Source organism: Opisthocomus hoazin, chromosome 4 (genome assembly GCF_030867145.1).
Source record: "Opisthocomus hoazin isolate bOpiHoa1 chromosome 4, bOpiHoa1.hap1, whole genome shotgun sequence".
NCBI classification, from domain to species: Eukaryota; Metazoa; Chordata; class Aves; order Opisthocomiformes; family Opisthocomidae; genus Opisthocomus; species Opisthocomus hoazin.
Genome location: NC_134417.1, coordinates 58,662,664 through 58,683,849, shown reverse-complemented (window position 1 = coordinate 58,683,849; position 21,186 = coordinate 58,662,664). Strand labels below are relative to the sequence as shown.

Here is a 21,186-nt window from a genome sequence, read left to right as displayed (position 1 = left end):
GGGGGGTGGCCTCGGCTTTTCACTTCCCGGGTCCCGCGCTGTTCAGACCCGGCTCCGTGCCCCGTGCGGAAGGCGATGCCCCCCCTTTCCCGGGCCCCGCCGCCTATCGCGATGTGCGGTGACAGAGATCGCTGGGCCGTGGCTGGTCTCGTCACTGATGACGATTTCCCGGCGCCGGCCCCGCCCCGGCGCCCGCTTCTGGCGCCAGGCCGGCGGTCGGCGGGGCGGCCATGGCCATCTGTCAGTTCTTCCTGCAGGGCCGCTGCCGCTTCGGCGAGCGCTGCTGGAACGAGCATCCCCGCGGCGGGGGCGGGCGCTGCGGGCCCCCCGCGCCCCACCACCAAGGTACCGCGCGGCCGCCCGCGCCGCCTCCAGACCACCGCGGGGCAGGGGTGGGGGGTGCTCGGCGGCGGGGCCTGCCCGAGGGCGCGGCGGGGCCTGGCGAGAGGCGCGATGGGGACCCGCGCTGCGCAGAGAGGTGTGGCGGCGGAGAGGCGGGCGCTGCACGGCTGCTCGCCGCGGCGCCTGCTGCAGGGGCTGCGGAGCTCGCCGCTGCCGCGCTGCGGGCGTCCCGGGTGGTAACGCGTGGCTTGGGAGGCCTTTGCTGCGCGGCGGGGCCTCTGCGGTAGCCGCGTGAGCCGGAGTCCCGGATACAAATGTACTGCGAGTTGAACGGAGTGTTTTGTTGTTTTTGTGCTGGGATAGTGACTTTGTGAAGTAATGTAAGCAAAACTGCAGTGGTCTCTCTTCTGCAGTTCCAGGAGTTGCCGGCGTGGTGACATGAGACATTCACGGTTAACTGACTCCAGAACTACCCTGGGTAACTCACTATGTTCAGCTCACCAAACAATCAGGTTAACTCGTTAGGAAAAACCTATATTTTCATTTCAAACTTATTGTCACCGTAAGAATATGCATACAGTTTTTGTTGATGTTGGTGTTGTTATCTTAAGAAATTAAAACTTTTGTTGGGTTTTTTTTTTTTTCATTGGAAGGTACTAGCAGAGGAGGAGGAGGAGGAGGATGGAGTACCGCTAACCAGAGATACACTAATGTTATCCAGCCATCTACCTTTAAGTCTAATACGTGGGGTGGCAGCAGAGATCACGGAAGAGGATTTTTTGGCTCCTCTGATTTTGGATCATCAGGCAGCGGCAGCAGAAATGCAGACTTTTCGCAGAACAGATTCTCTGCGTTAATGAACAGTCAAAATATTTCTGAAGGCTATAAAGATGAAGAGGAGAGACTTCTGTAAGTCATAGCCCTGTCTCACTGAAAGCATTTGGAATGAGCACTTTAAAAGCTTACTGACTTACTAGAGGTAATGCAGAGGAGACATGATCATGACAAGGAAGCTGGAACGTGCAGTAAGAACTATAGAAAAAACCACTTCATCTGGTTCTCTTGAGTTATGCTGGCATGGGAAGAAAGCGATCCTTGTTTTGAACCTGGGTTGGGCAGTCAGACAACTGTGACATTAGGAAGATAGTATGGTATTTCAAGTTGCGGGCAGGAGGATAATGAAGAAAACAAAGAATTCAATACTTGAAAATAAGGGGTCAGAGCCCTATGAACAGCATTTCAACTGTTAAAAAAAAAACCAAACTCTTTGAAAAAATGAACTATTTGACTTAGTTTTCCTGACACTTAAGCTAACAAGTGCCAATAGCAAAACTATCGAAACCTGTTTTCACCCATGTGTGTGCTATAGTCACTTGAGAGTGACCAGCAGGGTCAAGGCAATGACAGGGCAGGTGATGAGAAGGAACAGGCAGTGTGATTTCCTGAAGAAGCAAGGTTTTCGAACCACTTTCCATTTTTTCTTTTGAGATTACATTAAGAAAATGCTTAACAGACTATTCAGATTCTTGAACATGAATGTATATTGTGTTACAAACATCTGAAATATTTGTTTGGTTGTTACTATGTGGTGATGTGCTTGTCCACTTTAGTTTTTACACTTTCACTGTTTGTTTACATTTGGGTTTACTTTAGTTGATGTAGCTTCTATTTCTCTGCTTTTGAAATGTCTGGATTTTTATGCTTTTGATCCTTTTCAAAAAATTTATGTGGAACACTTATCTCTTCTTTTCTCTCTGTTTTCTTTTTTTTTTTTTCCCCAAAAACATTTGCTATTTAATACTGTGCGTGTTCATTTATATTGTAAAATCGTCTAGCATTGAGAAGGTTTAAATTGTATTGTCATCTACAGCTTCAGGGAAAATCATGTGACAGTGTATGCCACACAAGGATTAAAAATTACTTTGTATATTTTGGGATTTTTTTTTTTTTTTTTAAAGATCTGGTTTGATTTACTTGCAGTTAGATGAGAAAATAAAATGCTTTGAAGGGTCATTTATGCATCTTGCTGAATAAGTGGATTTTTCCACAGCGAACTGAGTGCTTCTCTTGTTCATTCTGACTAGTGTCACACTTCATTAATTATCATGTTAGCAGGTATTTGAATCTGACTTTGGATTCAAACTAGGCAATTGCTTCATCTTCATCTGTGGCTTGGTATGGTTTTGTTTTCTAGTGAATGTGTAGTGAAAGACATGGAAATTTGGGAATCTTCAGGACAATGGATATTTTCATCTTACTCGCCAATGAAAGAAAAGCCGAATGTCTCGGGTAGGTAATGTTTTTTAGGTAGGTAATGTTGCTGCATATTGCTGCTACTTAGGATGTCTCTTACACTTGTCCACACTGTTGTGCCTCTGCGGAATCATTTGCAGGATGATGCTTTGTATTGTGATGCAACAGAAATTAATATTGGATTACGACAAATTCATTTTGGACATTCACATCTTTGAAGTTCTGTAGTGAATTATTTGTGTGTCTTCAGCTATGACTGACTTACTACAGCTAATGTACCAAGGCCCATTTTTTCATAACTAGAGAGGGAAATTGGAAGTTGGGCGAGAGGAACCTGAAGAAGTTCAGCAAGGGCAGTGCAGGGTCCTGCACCTGGGGAGGAACAACCCCATGCACCAGGACAGGTTCAGGGCTGACCTGCTGGAGAGCAGCTCTGCGGAGAGGGACATTGGACTGCTGGTGGATGACAGGTTAACCATGAGCCAGCAGCGTGCTCTGGCTGCCAAGAAGGCCAATGGTGTCCTGGGGTGCATTAAGAGGAGTGTGGCCAGCAGGTCGAGGGAGGTTTTCCTGCCCCTCTCCTCTGCCCTAGTGAAGCCCCGTCTGGAGTACTGTGTCCAGTTCTGGGCTCCCCAGTTCAAGAAAGTTGAGGAACTACTGGAGAGAGCCCGGTGGGGGGCTATGAGGATGATGAGGGGACTGGAGCACCTCTCCTACGAGGAGAGTCTGAGGGAGCTGGGCTTGTTCAGCCTGAAGAGAAGGCTGAGAGGGGACCTAATAAATGCTTATAAATATGTTAAGGTTTGGTGTCAGGAGGATGAGGCCAGACTCTTTTCAGTGGTGCCCAGTGACAGGACAAGGGGCAACGGGCACAAACTGAAGCACAGGAAGTTCCGTCTGAACATGAGGAAGAACTTCTTCCCTCTGAGGGTGATGGAGCACTGGAACAGGCTGCCCAGAGGGATTGTGGAGTCTACTTCCCTGGAGATATTCAAACCCTGCCTATATGAGGTCCTGTGCAGCCTGCTCTAGGTGACCCTGCTTTGGCAGGGGGGATTGGGATAGATGATTCACAGAGGTCCCTTCCAACCCCTACCATTCTGTGATTTTCTTGGAGGTTTTTGATTATTCCTCTCCTTACAGGCTTTTCAGATTTCTCGCCAGAAGAGTTGCGTCTGGAGTATTATAACTGCAGAGCAAACAATAACATTCAAAACTATGTAAGTATTTAAAAAATGCTGACTTATGTAGACACATTTTGGGATAGGACTTGTTACTATTCTTCAAGTGGCAACTTTTGACTCATTTAATTATCAAACTCTAGGAAGTTATCAGAATTCCAAAATATTTTTAAATTACTGTGCACTAAATAGAATGCAAAAATAGCTGCTAGTCTGTATGCTCTACCGTAATCAGCAAGTTTGCTGATGACACCAAACTGGGAGGTGTGTTAGACACACCAGAAGGCTGTGCTGCCATTCAGCGTCACCTGGATAGGCTGGAAAGTTGGGCAGAGAGGAACCTGATGAGGTTCAACAAAGGCAAATGCAGGGTCCTGCACCTGGGGAGGAACACCCCCATGCATCAGTACAGGCTTGGGGTGGACCTGCTGGAGAGCAGCTCTGTGGAGAGGGACCTGGGTGTCCTGGTGGACGACAGGTTAACCATGAGCCAGCAGTGTGCCCTGGCTGCCAAGAAGGCCAGTGGGATCCTGGGGTGCATCAAGAAGAGTGTGGCCAGCAGGACGAGGGAGGTTCTCCTTCCCCTCTGCACTGCCCCAGTGAGGCCTCACCTGGAGTACTCTGTCCAGTTCTGGGCTCCCCAGTTCAAGAAAGATGAAGAGCTACTGGAGAGAGTCCAGCGGAGGGCTACAAGGATGATGAGGGGACTGGAGCATCTCTCCTACGAGGAGAGGCTGAGGGAGCTGGGCTTGTTCAGCCTGAAGAAGAGAAGGCTGCAAGGGGACCTTATAAATGCTTACAAATACCTGAAGGGTGGGTGTCAGGAGGATGGGGCCAAGCTCTTTTCAGTGGTGTCCAGTGACAGGACAAGGGGCAATGGGCACAAACTGAGGCACAGGAAGTTCCGTCTGAAGGTGAGGAAGAACTTCTTCCCTCTGAGGGTGACGGAGCACTGGAACAGGCTGCCCAGGGAGGTTGTGGAGTCTCCTTCTCTGGAGATATTCAAGACCCGCCTGGACAAGGTCCTGTGCAGCCTGCTGTAGGTGACCCTGCTTCAGCAGGAGGGTTGGACTAGGTGACCCACAGAGGTCCATTCCAACCCCTGCCATTCTGTGATTCTGTGTAATTTCTTATTTCTGTCTGGGATCACGGACCCACACTCTCAGATCTGGGCTTCTAAGACTGGTGGCCTGACCATCTAAGACACATCAGCTGCTACAAAAAGTGGTGACAGTAGACTTTTAGCTAGTCTCAGTTAAACATATGGTCTTTCTAAACGTAGGCACTCCTTGTCATAGTCTTGTCCATGCTCTTGTGTGTTATTCGTAGAAGTTATTTGAATCTTGTCTCAAAAGTTTAGTACTTTGTATGCTATTAGTCAGTTTGATTGTTATAGCTGGATATATAGCGCTTTAGGCAGAACACTAAGGAAGTGTATTTGGCCTTGTTCTTTTGCATACCTCCATTCCAGGGAATTAATGCTGAAAATAGCAGATACTTCTAAAGCAGTATGTACGTTTCTAGAATAGTAGCATATAAGTTTTTTTATGTATCTCTCTCTGAATTTTTATGTATTGTTCCTCCCTCATAGTCCTATCAATATCAAGGAAGCGAGCACAGTTCAATGTTGTGCCAGGAAAGAAGGCAGGCTATTGGATAGACACAAGTTCAAACTAACTCAGCCTGCATTGCACTCTTTCCTCTTCCCCTTGCCTCTGTATTCCAGAAGGAATGCTGTTGTTGCCACTCTTGCTTCACATGTTTAGAATTACCAGAATTGCATTTTCAGAGACAGGAGATAGATAGTTTTTTTAAAAACCTCAATTAAAAAATAAACTGAAATGATTAAACAATACACTATGTGTGGCTAACAAAAAAAAAATTGTGGCCTCACTGAAGCACTGAATGCAAGTTCATGAAAGTCTTTGTGCAGATGAGAACTGTATGATACAGTTCTCTCACAAAAGGTTGAAGTACAACATGTCTTTTTGCAAGCATGTTTCTATTCTTTTAACTGGGTCAAAATCTGAGGTTTCCAGTCTGTTGTGTAAGAGCTGATACCAAGCAACATGATCTTCCAGCATGTGACCAGACACAAAAGAATTATTGATGTTTGTGATGTAAGACCCTTCTGAAAAATTAAGGAATTCATTTACAAAAAGATTACTCATTCCGCTTTTACAGGCATTTGGGACAATTATATGTTTTACTTGGTTAGTTCTTAAGGAAAATTCAACTAGGCCAGGCTTTGAATAAGGTGTGTTGATAAATTAAATATAGGAAATTCAGGTTTGAAATTCCAGAAAAGTCAATCATTGAATGACTTTCCAGTTTCTTGTTTAATACTTTAATCACAGTTCTCAGACAGACATAGGTACTATTTATTGCTGCATATGTTCTGTGCAGTAATCTGTTGAATCACGCTAAAGGGACTGATCTAAATTAAGGAAGTTAATTTCTGCAAAGCGAAGTGTTTTACGATGATACTCTTAAAGTGTTCTGAATTACAATGTTTTGCAAGTGGCATTATTTCCTGAAAATGCAGGAGAAACTAAGACAAATCTTAGGACTTCAACTTAATGAGCGAGCACAAAAGTGGACAAGACAGAAATAAAACCAGGGTTGATGAGTTTGTTCTCTTATACTTAAAGCTACATATTTTGTGTGTGGTTTAGTGTTTTGTTGTGTTTTCCCAAGCACCTAATTCAGACAGTGATAGAACTTCAATTTAGAAAGCCTCAGGACTTTTTTTTAATCTCATTGTTACATGAAGTAAAGAAGTTGATTAAAGGGCAATAGTAAGAGAACTGAAAGGAATTCTGTGTTAGTAACAAAAGTTTTAGCTTCTCACCTTGAAGTTTCAGGAAAGCAAAAATCTTGTCGTCTTGGCTTAATGAATTCCAGAAATCTTCTTTCAGTTTAGTTGTCAGATCACTCTATCTTCATTTTTTTTTTGTCTTCACCAATAATAAAAACATGCTTTTCCTTTCCCCCTTTTTAGATAAATTCTGTCCAACAGTTAGCAAGCCAATGGAAAAATCGGCTGCTTCAGTTGAAAGCTTTAAATGCATCGACAAAAGCAGCTTTGGTAAGTGTTAATGAGAGTTAAAATGTTTCTGTTCCTGATGTCATTTTCTTACTAGGCCTGGGCAAATGTTTTTCTTAGATTCTTGCTTTTTTAGACACATCCCACCAAACTGTCCTGCAAATACCCAATGTTAACTTCTGGTACAAAGATTTCTAAGATGTAATAGTTGTAATATGCCACCTTTTTTTTAATGAAGACATCTTGCTTGTAAATGTTCCATAGAAACTTCAGCTGTTGTGAAAGCACTCAACTACACTTGTACTAACTTTATATAAATAGGTGGTAGGTATTGCTTTGAAGATCACAGGATACTGTATTTTGCAACCAAATGTACACGATTCTTTTAGGGCATCCTTGTTTGCACCTAAATAGCTGAGACATGTAGATGTTTGATTCCTAGATTCATTGGAAATTTTATGGTACATCGATGAACTGTTCTGAAAGTCTCAACTACGATGTGTTATGTTCTGGTACTGCAGCCTTGAAAGACACCTGGCATGAAAGTGTTTGGCTGACTGGCGACACAAAGACCTTGGCAGTAATCTTAGAATTCCCCTGGGAACATTAGAGACAGTGGAAGGGGTGTAAGGAGGAATTACACGAGAGAATAGTGATTGCAGTTTGAGAACTGCCCCATCTCTCCACTTATGTGTTTTTTATACGCGATAGAAACATGACTGAGTATTCTAGCACTGCATGAGTCAGGTGACCATGTGTCCTGGGTTCAGCCAGGACAGGGTTGATTTTCACCGGAATCCAGGAAGGGGCACAGCCAGGGGGGCTGACCCCACCTGGCCAAACAGAGCAGGGTATTCCATACCATGGGCCGTCATGCTGGGTTCCTGGTGGGGGGGAGCTGGGGGGCGGGAACTCACTCGCAGCTCGGGAGCGCGGGCGCCGTTCCGGTCCAGGAGAGCGGCTCTCTGGGTCGTGCGATTTGTGTTGTGTTTTCTCCTTATCTGTATCGTTGTTGTTCCTGTTCCCTTTGTTTGCTGTTCTGTTAAACTGCCCTTATCCCGACCCACCAGTTTCTGCCTGTTTCTTTCCATTCTCCTCCACACCCCGGCAGGGGGAGGGGTGGCCGCGTGGCACTTTTGTTACCGGCCACAGCCAAACCAGAACATTAAATTTGGCGCCCAAGCGTGGGGTGGGGATAACGGCAGGGCTGAGCAGCGGGTGTTGAAACAGCTTTCTTAGATTTTGTTAAAATTTATTATACGCATTTACTGTGTTAGTTAAATAGTTGCTGGTGAAAAATGTTTCTGACTTTGATCAGATGGCTGTGGTGATGCCGTGAAAAGCTGGAATTGAAGACTCAACAGTCGGGAGACTATTAAGCAGATATTCTTTATTATGGCGCCGGGCACACGGGGGATCTCTCCTCCAAACGTGTGCACCAAAGAGACACAGTTACTAGGTATTTATGCTATGTTAACATACATATTAATTACATTTCCAAGAAATGTTTATCATAGTAATGGTTTTTCCGAGAACTCATTAATATATGGTAATGTCCGTTGCACATGTTTGTTTGGCGTCTCTCGGCGAGGTCTTCAGATTATCGTGCAGCCTCCTTATCTCTGTAGTTTGCATGCCTGTTCTCCCAAGGCCCAGGCGCCTAAAGGCATTATTCAGGAGTCCCTTGTCTTGCAACCGTCCCAGTTATTCACAAAGAACCAAGACTTGTTTTGGTTGTGCAATGATTCTGACCACCTGAAGTGATAACATCCCCTACATGATACATTTGTTACATTTACAGTTATCAGTGGTATTTCAGTCCTTACTTGCAGTATGTATTCAGTGCTGTGCTCTTCATTACCTCGGGGAAAAGGATCAGGATGACAATTTTGCAGTACTGTATGATATCAGCTTATGACATGATAACATCTCTGTGCATGAAATTAGGCTTGTATTTGGATGCGGCACTGCGGTCATTTCCATACCTCGGATCCTATGTCTTAGAATTTGTTAATAATCAAATCCAATCTGTGGGGAAAACCGGAGGGGATACCTTCCCCCACTCTTTCATCCCCCCTCTCTCCCTCAGGCTAGTCCTAAGGGCTTTTGAGAATTTCGAGTACCTGTGGGATGCTCAGGCCAGCTCGCTCCTATTGTTCTGCCTCCTGAATGGGTTTTGGGTCTTGTTTAAGGTTAAACAAGTCGTTAAGAACATCGTGCAGAGACCTGCCCCAGGGCTGGATAGCTGTGAGTGGCTGGGTGTGTGGGACAGCGTGGGCAGGTGTCTAGGGCAGTGCACACCCCAGGTGTGTTTTAAACTCACCGCTGAGCAAGTACAGAATCCGGACAATCTGGTAAAATATCTGCAAAAAGTGTGCTGCCACCCTGGGAACTCCAGAGAGACACAGATCACCGCAATGTGCTGGGGTCTGGCCCACGCCTACCGAGCCCTGTTGAACCTGATTCAGTGCCCTAAAGGGGAAAGGGGGGGGAAATGAAGCGGCAGGCTCTGCGACTGGCACTGCCCCCCAAGCCGGCCCTGCAGCCCCTCCAGCCCAGCAGGCAGTCACAGCCCCTCTGACTGGCACCACGGCTGCTGCTGCCACAGATGCAGGGTCTGCCTCGGTTTCCCCGGTGGGCACGGCAGCTGCTCCAGCCCCAGCTCCAGCTGCAGGCATCGCAGCTGAGCCCAATGACCAACCTGTGCCGGTAGCAGTCACCCCTGTAAAACTAAAGAAAGATGCAAAGAGAGCAGATCGCTCCAGGAGAGATGACAATGAGCCGGGGTCATCACGGGGGATAGAGACAGAGATCATCATCCGGTCCTTGTCCCTGAGTGAGCTGCGAGACATACAGAAAGATTTCAGCTGCTACCCAGGCAAGCACATTGCCACCTGGCTGCTGCGGTGCTGGGATAATGGGGCCAGCAGCTTGGAATTAGAGGGCAAGGAAGCCAAGCAGCTGGGATCCTTGGCCGGAGATGGGGGCATTGACAAGGCCGTTGGGAAAAAGGAACAAGTCCTCAGCCTCTGGAGGAGACTTCTCTCAGGCGTGAGGGAGAGGTACCCCTTCAGTGACGATTTTGTGTGCTGTCCTGGCAAGTGGACCAATATGGAAAGGGGTATTCAGTACTTGAGGGAATTAGCTGTGCGGGAGCTGGTTTACTGTGACACAGATGATGAGCAGGTACCCACAGACCCAGATGAACTCCAGTGCACAGCATCTATGTGGAGGAAGTTTGTGCGGAGCGCACCCTCCTCATATGCCAACTCACTGGCAGTAGTAAACTGGAAAGGTAAGGAGGCACCAACAGTGGATGAGGTGGCTGTCAGACTCCGGCAATATGAGGAAAGTCTCTCTTCCTCCCTTGTCTCAGTTGTGGAGAAACTGGCCCGGGAGGTCTGGCAAATGAAAGAGAGTAGGTCCTACTCCCCACCTGTACAGGCCAGTGCTTCAGCTATTAGGGGCAAGCGTTCCTCTGCTCAGGAGAGAGAATACAGAGGCTATACACCCCGGGGCACCCTGTGGTTTTACCCACTTGACCACAGAGAGGACATGAGGAAGTGGGATGGAAAACCCACCTCAAGTCTAGAGGCACGAGTGCGTGAGTTGCGAGGTAAAACAGTCACCAAAGGGGATTCTGTTAGGAAAAATGCTGCTCCAGTTTCCAGCAGCCAGCTCTCCAGACCAGGTAGGCAGGTTGATCTTGATTCTGATCCTCTGGAGGGGACCTCCAAGTCATTTTTACAGCAGGTGAGCAGGAAATTCTCTGATGAGGATTAGAGGGGCCCTGCCTCCAGCCAGATGGAGGAAAGGGACAACCGTGTTTATTGGACGGTGTGGATTCGGTGGCCTGGCATGTCAGATCCACAAGAGTATAAAGCTCTAGTGGACACTGGTGCACAGTGTACTTTAATGCCATCAGATTTCAAAGGGTCAGAGTCCATTTGCATTTCTGGAGTGACAGGGGGGTCCCAAGAGCTGAGTGTATTGGAGGCTGAAGTGAGCCTCACTGGGCAGGACTGGCAGAAGCACCCCATTGTAACTGGCCCCGAGGCTCCGTGCATCCTTGGGATACACCATCTTAGGAGAGGGTATTTCAAGGACCCAAAGGGTATCGGTGGGCTTTTGGCATAGCTGCTGTGGGGACTGAAGAAATTAAACAGCTGTCCATTTTGCCTGGTCTCTCGGAGGATCCTTCCGTTGTGGGGTTGCTGAGGGTTGAAGAACAACAGGTGCCAATCGTGACCACAACGGTGCACCGGTGACAGTATCGTACCAACCAAGACTCCCTTCTCCCCATTCATCAGCTGATCCGCCAGCTGGAGAGTCAAGGAGTGATCACCAAAACTCTCTCACCCTTTAATAGTCCCATATGGCCAGTGAGAAAATCTACTGGAGAGTGGAGACTGACAATAGACTACCGTGGCCTGAATGAAGTCACACCACCGCTGAGTGCTGCCGTGCCAGACATGCTAGAACTTCAGTATCAGCTGGAGTCAAAGGCAGCCAAGTGGTACGCTACAACTGACATTGCTAATGCATTCTTCTCCATCCCTTTGGCAGCAGAGTGCAGGCCACAGTTTGCTTTCACCTGGAGGGGCATCCCGTACACCTGGAATCGACTGCCCCAGGGGTGGAAACACAGTCCCACCATTTGCCATGGACTAATCCAGACTGCACTGGAAAAGGGTGAAGCTCCAGAACATCTGTGAACACCTACAGTACATCGATGACACCATTGTATGGGGTGACACAGCGGAGGAGGTTTTTGAGAAAGGGGAGAAAATAGTTCAGATCCTTCTGAAAGCTGGTTTCGCCATTAAGCGAAGTAAAGTCAAGGGACCTGCGCAAGAGATCCAGTTTTTGGGAATAAAATGGCAGGATGGGCGCCGTCAAATCCCAATGGGTGTCATCAACAAAATAGCAGCTATGTCTCCACCAACCAGCAAAAAGGAAGCACAGGCCTTCTTAGGTGTTGTGGGTTTTTGGAGGATGCACATCCCAAATTACAGCCAGATTGTAAGTCCTCTGTACCACGTGACCCGGAAGAAGAATGATTTTGAATGGGGCCCTGAGCAATGACAGGCATTTGAACAGATTAAACGGGAGATAGTTCATGCCGTAGCCCTTGGTCCAGTCCGGTCAGGGCAAGATGTTAAAAACGTGCTCTACACCGCAGCCGGGGAGAATGGCCCGACCTGGAGTCTCTGGCAGAAAGCACCAGGGGAGACTCAAGGTCGACCCCTGGGGTTTTGGAGCCGGGGATACAAAGGATCCGAGGCCCGCTATACTCCCACTGAAAAAGAGATTCTGGCAGCATATGAAGGCGTTCGAGCTGCTTCAGAAGTGGTCGGCACTGAAGCACAGCTCCTCCTAGCACCACGATTGCCAGTCCTGGGCTGGATGTTCAAAGAGAGGGTCCCCTCTACGCATCATGCCACCGATGCTACGTGGAGTAAGTGGGTTGCTCTGATCACCCAGTGCGCCCGAATGGGAAACCCCAGTCGCCCAGGAATTCTGGAGGTAATCATGGACTGGCCAGAAGTCAAAGATTTTGGAGCATGGCCAGAGGAGGAGGTGACACGTGCTGAAGAGGCCCCACTGTATAACCAGCTGCCAGAAGATAAGAAACAGTATGCCCTGTTCACGGATGGGTCCTGTCGCATTGTGGGGAAGCGGTGGAGGTGGAAGGCTGCTGTATGAAGCCCTACACGACAAGTTGCGGAAACTGCCGAGGGAGAAGGTGAGTCCAGCCAGTTTGCAGAGGTGAAAGCCATCCAGCTGGCTTTAGACATTGCCAGTCGAGAGAAGTGGCCAGTGCTCTATCTTTACACCGACTCTTGGATGATGGCCAATGCCTTGTGGGGGTGGCTGCAGCAATGGAAGAACAACTGGCAGCACGGAGGCAAACCTATCTGGGCTGCCCCATTGTGGCAAGATATTGCTGCCTGCCTGGAGCAGTTTGCTGTAAAAGTCCATCACGTGGACGCCCACGTCCCTAAGAGTCGGGCCACTGAGGAACATCAAAACAACCACCAGGTAGATCAGGCTGCCAAGACTGAAGTGGCTCAGGTGGATCTGGACTGGCAACAGAAGGGTGAACTGTTTATAGCTCGGTGGGCCCATGACACCTCGGGCCACCAAGGAAGAGACGCGACATACAGATGGGCTCGTGACCGAGGGGTGGACTTGACCATGGACACCATCGCACAGGTTATCCATGAATGTGAAACATGCGCTGCAATCAAGCAAGCCAAGTGGGTAAAGCCTCAGTGGTATGGAGGACAATGGCTAAAATATAAATATGGGGAGGCTTGGCAGATTGACTACATCACACTGCCACAAACCCGCCAAGGCAAGCGCTATGTGCTCACAATGGTGGAGGCCACCACCGGATGGCTGGAAACCTACCCTTTGCCCCATGCCACCGCCCGGAATACCATCCTGGGCCTGGAAAAACAAGTCCTGTGGCGACATGGCACTCCCGAAAGAATCGAGTTGGACAACGGGACTCACTTTCGCAACAGCCTCATAGACACCTGGGCCAAAGAACACGGTATCGAGTGGGTGTATCACATCCCCTACCATGCACCAGCCTCGGGAAAGATCGAGCGGTACAATGGGCTGCTAAAAACCATTCTGAGAGCAATGGGGGGTGGGACTTTCAAAAATTGGGATACCCATTTAGCAAAGGCCACCTGGTTGGTTAACACCAGGGGATCCACCAACCGGGCTGGTCCTGCCCAGTCAAAACCTCAGTGCCCCGTAGAAGGGGGTAGAGTCCCTGTAGTGCACATGCGGAACATGTTAGGGAAGACAGTTTGGGTTAGTCCTGCCTCGGGCAATGGCAAGCCCGTCCGCGGGATTGCTTTTGCTCAAGGACCTGGGTGTACCTGGTGGGTAATGCGTAAGGATGGGGAAGTCCGATGTGTACCTCATGGGGATTTGATTTTGGGTGAGAATAGTCCATAAATAAATTGTATAAAGTTAATTGTTAAATAACCCTGTCACTGTCTGTTATCACTGTTATAATTGTTATGTGTTATACCAGTAGCAGCATAGTAAGAATCGTTCAGATTAAAGAAGGATGGACTTTTTGATGAAACCTAGCAGAGCACAGCGATGATGGGACTGGACCTGGTTTTCAACAACTGGCATCCAGCAACTTCATCAAGATCAACATCTCCTGCAGACTGTGGGCACGGGCCGCACCAGATACACCAGCCGTGAGCTCCGGATGCAGCAAGTGACCGCCCATCACCACACATCACCTCTCCTGCCATGGAAGACCATTACGACAGATGGAGCCCGAAGTCATGGATTAAATGAACTCAATGGACACTTTAGAGTGATGATCCATAGACTAAGGCAATGATATCTGGAGACAGGAGAAGTGGTGGTGATCAACTGGACAATGGGGGACCTGGGCATGACGTAGATGGTATGGAATAAGGGGTGGATAATGTCCTGGGTTTGGCCAGGACAGGGTTGATTTTCACCGGAATCCAGGAAGGGGCAGAGCCGGGGCGGGGCTGACCCCACCTGGCCAAACAGAGCAGGGTATTCCATACCATGGGCCGTCATGCTGGGTTCCTGGTGGGGGGGAGCTGGGGGGCGGGAACTCACTCGCAGCTCGGGAGTGCGGGCGCCGTTCCAGTCCGGGAGAGCAGCTCTCTGGATCGTGCGGTTTGTGTTGTGTTTTCTCCTTATCTGTATCGTTGTTGTTCCTGTTCCCTTTGTTTGCTGTTCTGTTAAACTGCCCTTATCCCGACCCACCAGTTTCTGCCTGTTTCTTTCCATTCTCCTCTGCACCCCAGCAGGGGGAGGGGCGGCCACGTGGCACTTTTGTTACCGGCCACAGCCAAATCATAACACCGTGAAAGTCTGTGAACACAGTTTTGGGTCTTGCATCTACCTTGCTCTGGAATTGTGAAACCAGTGAATTGCAGGCAAGTGTTATAATACCCTTTAGTTAACTAAGGAAAAGAGTGCATCAGGATGGCTCCATGTTAGCAAGGCAGCAGCTGGATCCCACGTTTGGAATGCTATCATTGCAAGCCACGTGAAAGTAATCGTAGCTTAAGGTGGGAGCCAGTCGAGTACATGTATAGTAAGAGGCAGATATCCACCCCTCTTTTTCTTCTGTGTGCTGATGTTGACTCTTCCAAGGTGTAATCAGCAGACAAGACCAGAATTGTCTTCCAGGCCATCTTAGGATAAATAGAGTGTTTTGGCAATGCCAGAATGCGAAATTGATAGATAGGTGGGAGAGAAACTGGATAAAATTAAAGAGTAGTTGTTCCCGGGAAAATGATAAACACTTGTGAACCTAGATGTGTCAGAAAAGAACGCTCATGTTAAAGCCAGTATTAAATAATTAGGGAGACAGAGTAAGTTGATTTAAGTGGAGATTGCATGAAATGCGTTAAAGTTTTAGTAATATGATCATAGCCCTTGGTATGTAAGCTTATGGGTAAGAATCAGAGAGAGAGGCAACAAAGGGAACCTAGTGGTCGGTGTCTACTACAGGCCGCCAGATCAAGAGGAGCTGATAGACGAAGCGTTCTTCCTCCAACTCCAGGAGGCTTTGCGCTTGCAGGCTCTCGTCCTACTGGGGGACTTCAACTACCCCGACATCTGCTGGAAAAACAACACGGCAAGCTGTAGGCAATCCAGCAGGTTCCTAGAATGCATTGAAGACAACTTCTTAAGCCAGGTAATAAGCACCCCTACCCAAGGGGATGCGATACTAGACCTGCTGGTCACCAATGCGAGTGAGCTCGTTGGGGATGTCAAGATCGGAGGTAGCCTGGGCTGCAGCAACCACGCGCTGGTGGAACTAACGCTACTGAGGGAAATGGGAATAACGAAGAGCATAGTCAGGACCCTAAATTTTAGGAGGGCAAATTTCCAGCTTTTCAAGGAGATAGTCAGAAGGACTCCCTGAGAAACGGTCCTCAGGGACAGGGGAACAGAACAGAGCATGCAGGTCTTCAAGGATGTATTCCAGAGAGCGCAAGAGCTCTCGATCCCCAAGTGTAAGAAGTCGGGCAGAGAAGGGAAGAGACCGGCATGGCTGAGACAAAAGATGCTGGTCAAACTAAGGAAGAAGAGGGAACTGCACAGGCAGTGGAAGCAGGGACTGGCTTCCTGGGAAGAGTATAGGGAAGCTGCCCGGTTGTGTAGGGATGGGGTCAGGAAGGCCAAGGCACAGCTGGAGCTGAACTTGGCAAGGGATGTGAAAAATAACAAGAAGGGCTTCTACAGGTATGTCAGCCGGAAAAAGATGGTCAAAGAAAGCGTACCCCCGCTCATGAGCGACACTGGCAAACTGGCAACAGCAGATGAGGAGAAAGCTGAGGTACTCAACAACTTTTTTGCCTCAGTCTTCACTGGCAGCCTCTCTCCTCACCCCTTCCGAGTCAATGAATGTCATAAAGGACACCAGGAGGGTAAAATCCCTCCAGCTGTAAGTGAAGACCAGGTTCGGGACCTCCTGAAGAACCTAAACGTACAGAAGTCCATGGGACCTGATGAGATGCATCCCAGAGTCCTGAGGGAACTGGCTGATGTAGTTGCCAAGCCACTCTCCATGATATTTGAAAAGTCATGGTAGTCAGGGGAAGTCCCCAGTGACTGGAAAAAGGGAAACATTGTGCCCCTTTTCAAAAAGGGTAGAAAGGAAGACCCTGGGAACTACCGATCTGTCAGCCTCATCTCTGTGCCTGGCAAGATCATGGAACAGATCCTCCTAGAAGATATGCTAAGGCACATGGAGGCCAGGGAGGTGATTTGAGACAGCCAGCATGGCTTCACCAAGGGTAAGTCCTGCCTGACCAACCTAGTGGCTTTCTATGATGGTGTAACAACAAGGGTGGACAAGGGAAAACCAACAGATGTCATCTATCTGGATTTTTGTAAAGCCTTTGACACGGTCCCCCACAACATCCTTCTCTCTAAATTGGAGAGCCATGGATTTGATGGGTGGACCGTGCGGTGGATAAGGAATTGGTTGGATGGTCGCAGCCAAAGGGTAGTGGTCAACAGCTCAATGTCCAGATGGAGACCAGTGACGAGTGGAGTACCTCAGAGGTCCATACTGGGACCGGTGCTGTTCAATATATTTATCAATGATGTGGACAGCGACATCGAGTGTACCCTCAGCAAGTTTGCAGATGACACCAAGCTGAGTGGTACAGTTGAGACACCAGAAGGATGGGATGCCATCCAGAGGGACCTGGACAAGCTGGAGAGGTGGGCCTGTATGAACCTCATGAGGTTCAACAAGGCCAAGTGCAAGGTCCTACACCTGGGTCGGGGTAATCCCCGCTATCAATACAGGCTGGGGGATGAAAGGATCGAGAGCAGCCCTGCTGAGAGGGACTTGGGGGTACTGATAGACGAAAGGCTGGACATGAGCCGGCAATGTGCGCTGGCAGCCCAGAGGGTCAACCCTGTCCTGGGCTGCATCAAGAGAAGCGTGGCCAGCAGGTCGAGAGAGGTGATTCTGCCCCTCTACTCTGCTCTGGTGAGACCTCACCTGAGTACTGCGTTCAGCTCTGGAGCCTTCAGCACAAGAAGGACATGGAACTGTTGGAGCGGGTCCAAAGGAGGGCTACAAAAATGATCCGAGGGCTGGAGCACCTCTCCTATGAGGACAGGCTGAGAGAGTTGGGCTTGTTCAGCCTGGAGAGGAGAAGGCTGCGGGGAGACCTGATTGCAGCCTTTCAGTACTTAAAGGGAGCCTATAGGAAAGATGGGGACAATCTTTTTAGTAGAGACAACAGTGACAGGACGAGGGGTAATGGTTTTAAACTAAAACAGGGTAGGTTTAGGCGAGATATAAGGAAGAAATTCTTTACAATGAGGGTGGTGAAACACTGGAACGGGTTGCCCAGAGAGGTAGTGGAGGCCCCATCCCTGGAAACATTCAAGACCAGGTTGGACAGGGCTCTGAGCAACCTGATCTAGTTAGTGGTGTCCCTGCTCGCTGCGGGGGGGCTGGACTAGATGACCTCTAGGGGTCCCTTCCAACCCAAAACTTTCTATGATTCTATGATTCTATGTTCAGTGCTGAAGGTGAAGAAGTGGGATTTAGGCTGTAGGACAGAAGAGTAGATGTGCCAAGGTGAGAGAACAGACTAAGGCAAAGCAATCATAGAATCATTAAGGTTGGAAAAGACCTCTAAGATCATCAAGTCCAACTGTCATGACCATCCATGACATAGGTAGGGTCATAAAGCACTAACTGACATAGGTAACAAATGAGAACGAGAGCTGGAAAAGGTGTGCCGATCATTGACTGGCAGACAAAAATCTGTAAATTCTAATATATTTGTATTTCTGAAGTGTTTTACAGAGAACAGTGTACAGCCTTAAAGCATTTTGTTCACAGCTGCAAAAGCATGCAATCATGATGGAAGTGATCAATGTCTACCTTAGTCTAAGTTGTATTAAATGGGACTGGGCAGCTATATTTCTGCTTCAGATATTTATTTAAAGACATTTCCCTGCTTTGGAATCTACTTTTCATTTATGTATTTGAATTTTTTTTAAGCTATCTGAATTAAAGAACACGGTCGTTCAGCCAGTGCCTTCCTTTGGATTTGGAGGACAGCAAACATCAAGCTTTGGGTTGTCAAGTAAGTTCCTGCATTAAGAACCAACAGTTCAATATTTTCTTGAGTTTTTCTCCTTCTGCATTATTAGAATACAGCAGTGGTTTAGTATCACAGCTGTGCACATTCTAACTTTTTTTATAAATTTTGTAATTTCAGACTTCCCTGTGAACAGCGGCAGTGCTAGCAGTTTCTCCTTTAAAACAAGTTCCAGTCTCATCAGTGCATCATCTGGAAACACCCCTGCTTTTGGAAGCTCTTCTGCTGGTTGTAATCCTCCTGCATTTGGTGTGACGTCCTCTCCTAGCGTATCCCATTCTGTTGGTTTTGGCAGCCCGGCGGCTCCGTCTGCAGCCTCCTTCTCCTTTAAAACTTCGGAAACAACTCATGAGCTTGGAACTTCTGGGTTTTCAGGGTTTGGCAATTCTGCTGTGAACTCTTCAAGCACTGCTCCGCTGACAGCCTTTGGAGCTTCTAATGCAGCAGCAGCCCCTGCTCCCTCGCATTCAAGCAGTGCTTTATTTGGACAGACTGCCAGTGCCTCTGGACATAACGTAACGTCAGCGTCTTCTGCAGTCACAAACAGTGCTACCTCAGAAAAGTTATTTACACCAAAGAACGAACTATCAGCTGAAGAGTTGAAACAATTTGAAGCAAAAAAGTTTACGATTGGAAAGATTCCTCTTAAGCCGCCACCATTAGAACTTTTAAATGTTTAGGACTTTTAAGTTTAAGTTTAAATAACGTGGTTTTGTTACTTCTCTTGTACATCAACTACACAATTTTGTGGTTGAGTAATGCAATAAAATGCTTCCATTTGTATTAATTTTGTTTTCATCTCTAAGTCTTATGCAGTAATAAACTCACAATGTTCAAGTGTTTATACCTGTGTTTTACTGCTTCTTGGTTATTTTGGAATGGACTTTTAGATCCAAGAAATGAACTAATGAAAATAAAATTTAAAGTTTCCCTTTTTATATTCTGTCCTGTGAAATTCTGGACAAAAACTATATTAAAAAGGTTTTGTCAAATGTAAGAATGCTTCAGTGAGATATTTACAGCCTGCAGTGAGTAGAATGCTAGGAAGAAAGGGAGGCAGCACAAGGCTGCCCGTTGTTGGACCACCTTGTCTTTTGCCTCTTCTTTAAAGGGTTCGGGCAGCCTTTGACACTGGTGTCTGGAGATAGAGGGCTCCTGCGTAGCCTGTACCCAGCTCTGTGCCTCCGTCACCCAGGAGGCAGTTGCCTCTTCCAGCTGATGCAATTCAGCTTGTGTTAGTTGTGCTACGTGAGGTTGTAATATGCATGCATTAAAGTAAAGCAGTTGGGGGAGGACAGCCTTGAAAGCAGTCACCGTGAATAAGGTTTGCTACTTTGACACCTCTTAGATAAAACTTTGCAAGCAATTGCAAAACTACTTCCTACATTTATATCAATTGACAAAATTTTGGTTTTTGCTTCTCAAAAGTTTGTGGTGCATGTATTAGCAGTACCTTTTCTGAATTTATGCTACTGAGGTATGCATTTTGCCAAGATGCTATGAAGCAGGGGGTCAGAAATCTTCCACAGGAGGTACTAGAGTCAGGTGAAGAGAACATTTGTTCTTGACCAGGCCCTCGCATTAATGATTTAAAAATCACTAAGCCTCATATTTAACAGAAAAGCAGAAGTTTACTCCAGGACATAAATAAATAAATTGTTTCTTTAACATTTGAAGATAAGATTTCAGTTCTTGCTGGGGGGCCCCATGGTCCTGCTGAATGCTTCACTCTAGCTGTGTTTCCTACCAAAGGTGCATAGCATCCCGACTTGATGAAACTGTGTGAACGAGCTTAATGTTTGGGATGACAGGCCACAGGCAGGCGGTCTGCAGGCTTCATAGAAATCCAGGTTCCTCAGGCCATGTGCTCAGTGTGGATGTACCAGAAGCTTGCTTATGTTATATTACAGTACTGGGTTGCTTATATGCATTTTTCTGATTATTGTTTTGTAGATTTTTTGTTATTGTTGTTAATGACCCAGTGCAGGCTTCCTGAAACTCACAAACAAAATACTGATACGTTGGCCCAGAGTTCCATTTAGTTCTTATGATATGTGGTTTTTCCAAGTGGGGTCACTGGAGCAGTACTAAGACTTTTACAAATTAAGACATGTACGTCTGTCAGGGCTTACTTCGCTCTGGATCGTTTATGCCACTTACTCAGATTTTGACGCAGCAACCGAGGAACATAGCAAAATCTGTTGCAGGAATCCTTCATCTTTACAGAAGTTGTTAAATATGAACTTTTTTAAAAAGTGAGTTTCACAACAAATATAAAAAGCATTTGTGGCTTGTCAGATGAATACCGTGACTGCCTGAACTCATTCTATCACATGCCCTACCCTTTCCTGTATTTCATTTGTGAAGCCTTAGTGCTTCTCAAACCCAACTGTATCAGGAAGCTACAAATTTTTTTTTTTAATTTCCAGAATTTTTATTATTATTTGTATTAAAGCAGCATTCTAGCATGGCAAGAGTATATTCTGAGGTAATGGTACAGAATGAAGTCCTGCTGATAACCTTAAGGATCCCATGGCATGTTTCAGAGGGCTGTGGATTGTTCTGTCTTATATTTAAAGTAGTCACCTGTGCTTTTTTCTGGATCATTTTTCTAATGCTCATCCTCTTAAATGACTACTTTAATAAACAAAAAAAAAGAGAGGAACATTCTAAGTCACAGTTAAGGATAGGCTACCTCTGATGA

General features: G+C 47.2%; 1 protein-coding gene across 2 annotated transcripts; it reads left to right on the top strand.

The window, feature by feature from the left end:
* Positions 1-161: 161 nt before the first annotated feature.
* Positions 162-19,384, top strand: NUP42 (nucleoporin 42). 2 transcript variants are annotated; one of them, XM_075419166.1, is made up of 8 exons: positions 162-345; positions 756-820; positions 996-1,251; positions 2,537-2,631; positions 3,739-3,815; positions 6,778-6,864; positions 18,383-18,467; positions 18,603-19,384. In XM_075419166.1, exons 2-8 carry the CDS (start codon positions 781-783, stop codon positions 19,160-19,162), a joined length of 1,200 nt encoding a protein of 399 aa, XP_075275281.1. In that variant the 5' UTR covers positions 162-345; positions 756-780; the 3' UTR covers positions 19,163-19,384. The 2 variants fall into 2 exon arrangements, with proteins under 2 accessions (XP_075275281.1, XP_075275282.1); XM_075419167.1 differs by lacking the exon at positions 756-820 and having other exon boundaries at positions 183-345; positions 18,603-19,383.
* Positions 19,385-21,186: the final 1,802 nt, after the last annotated feature.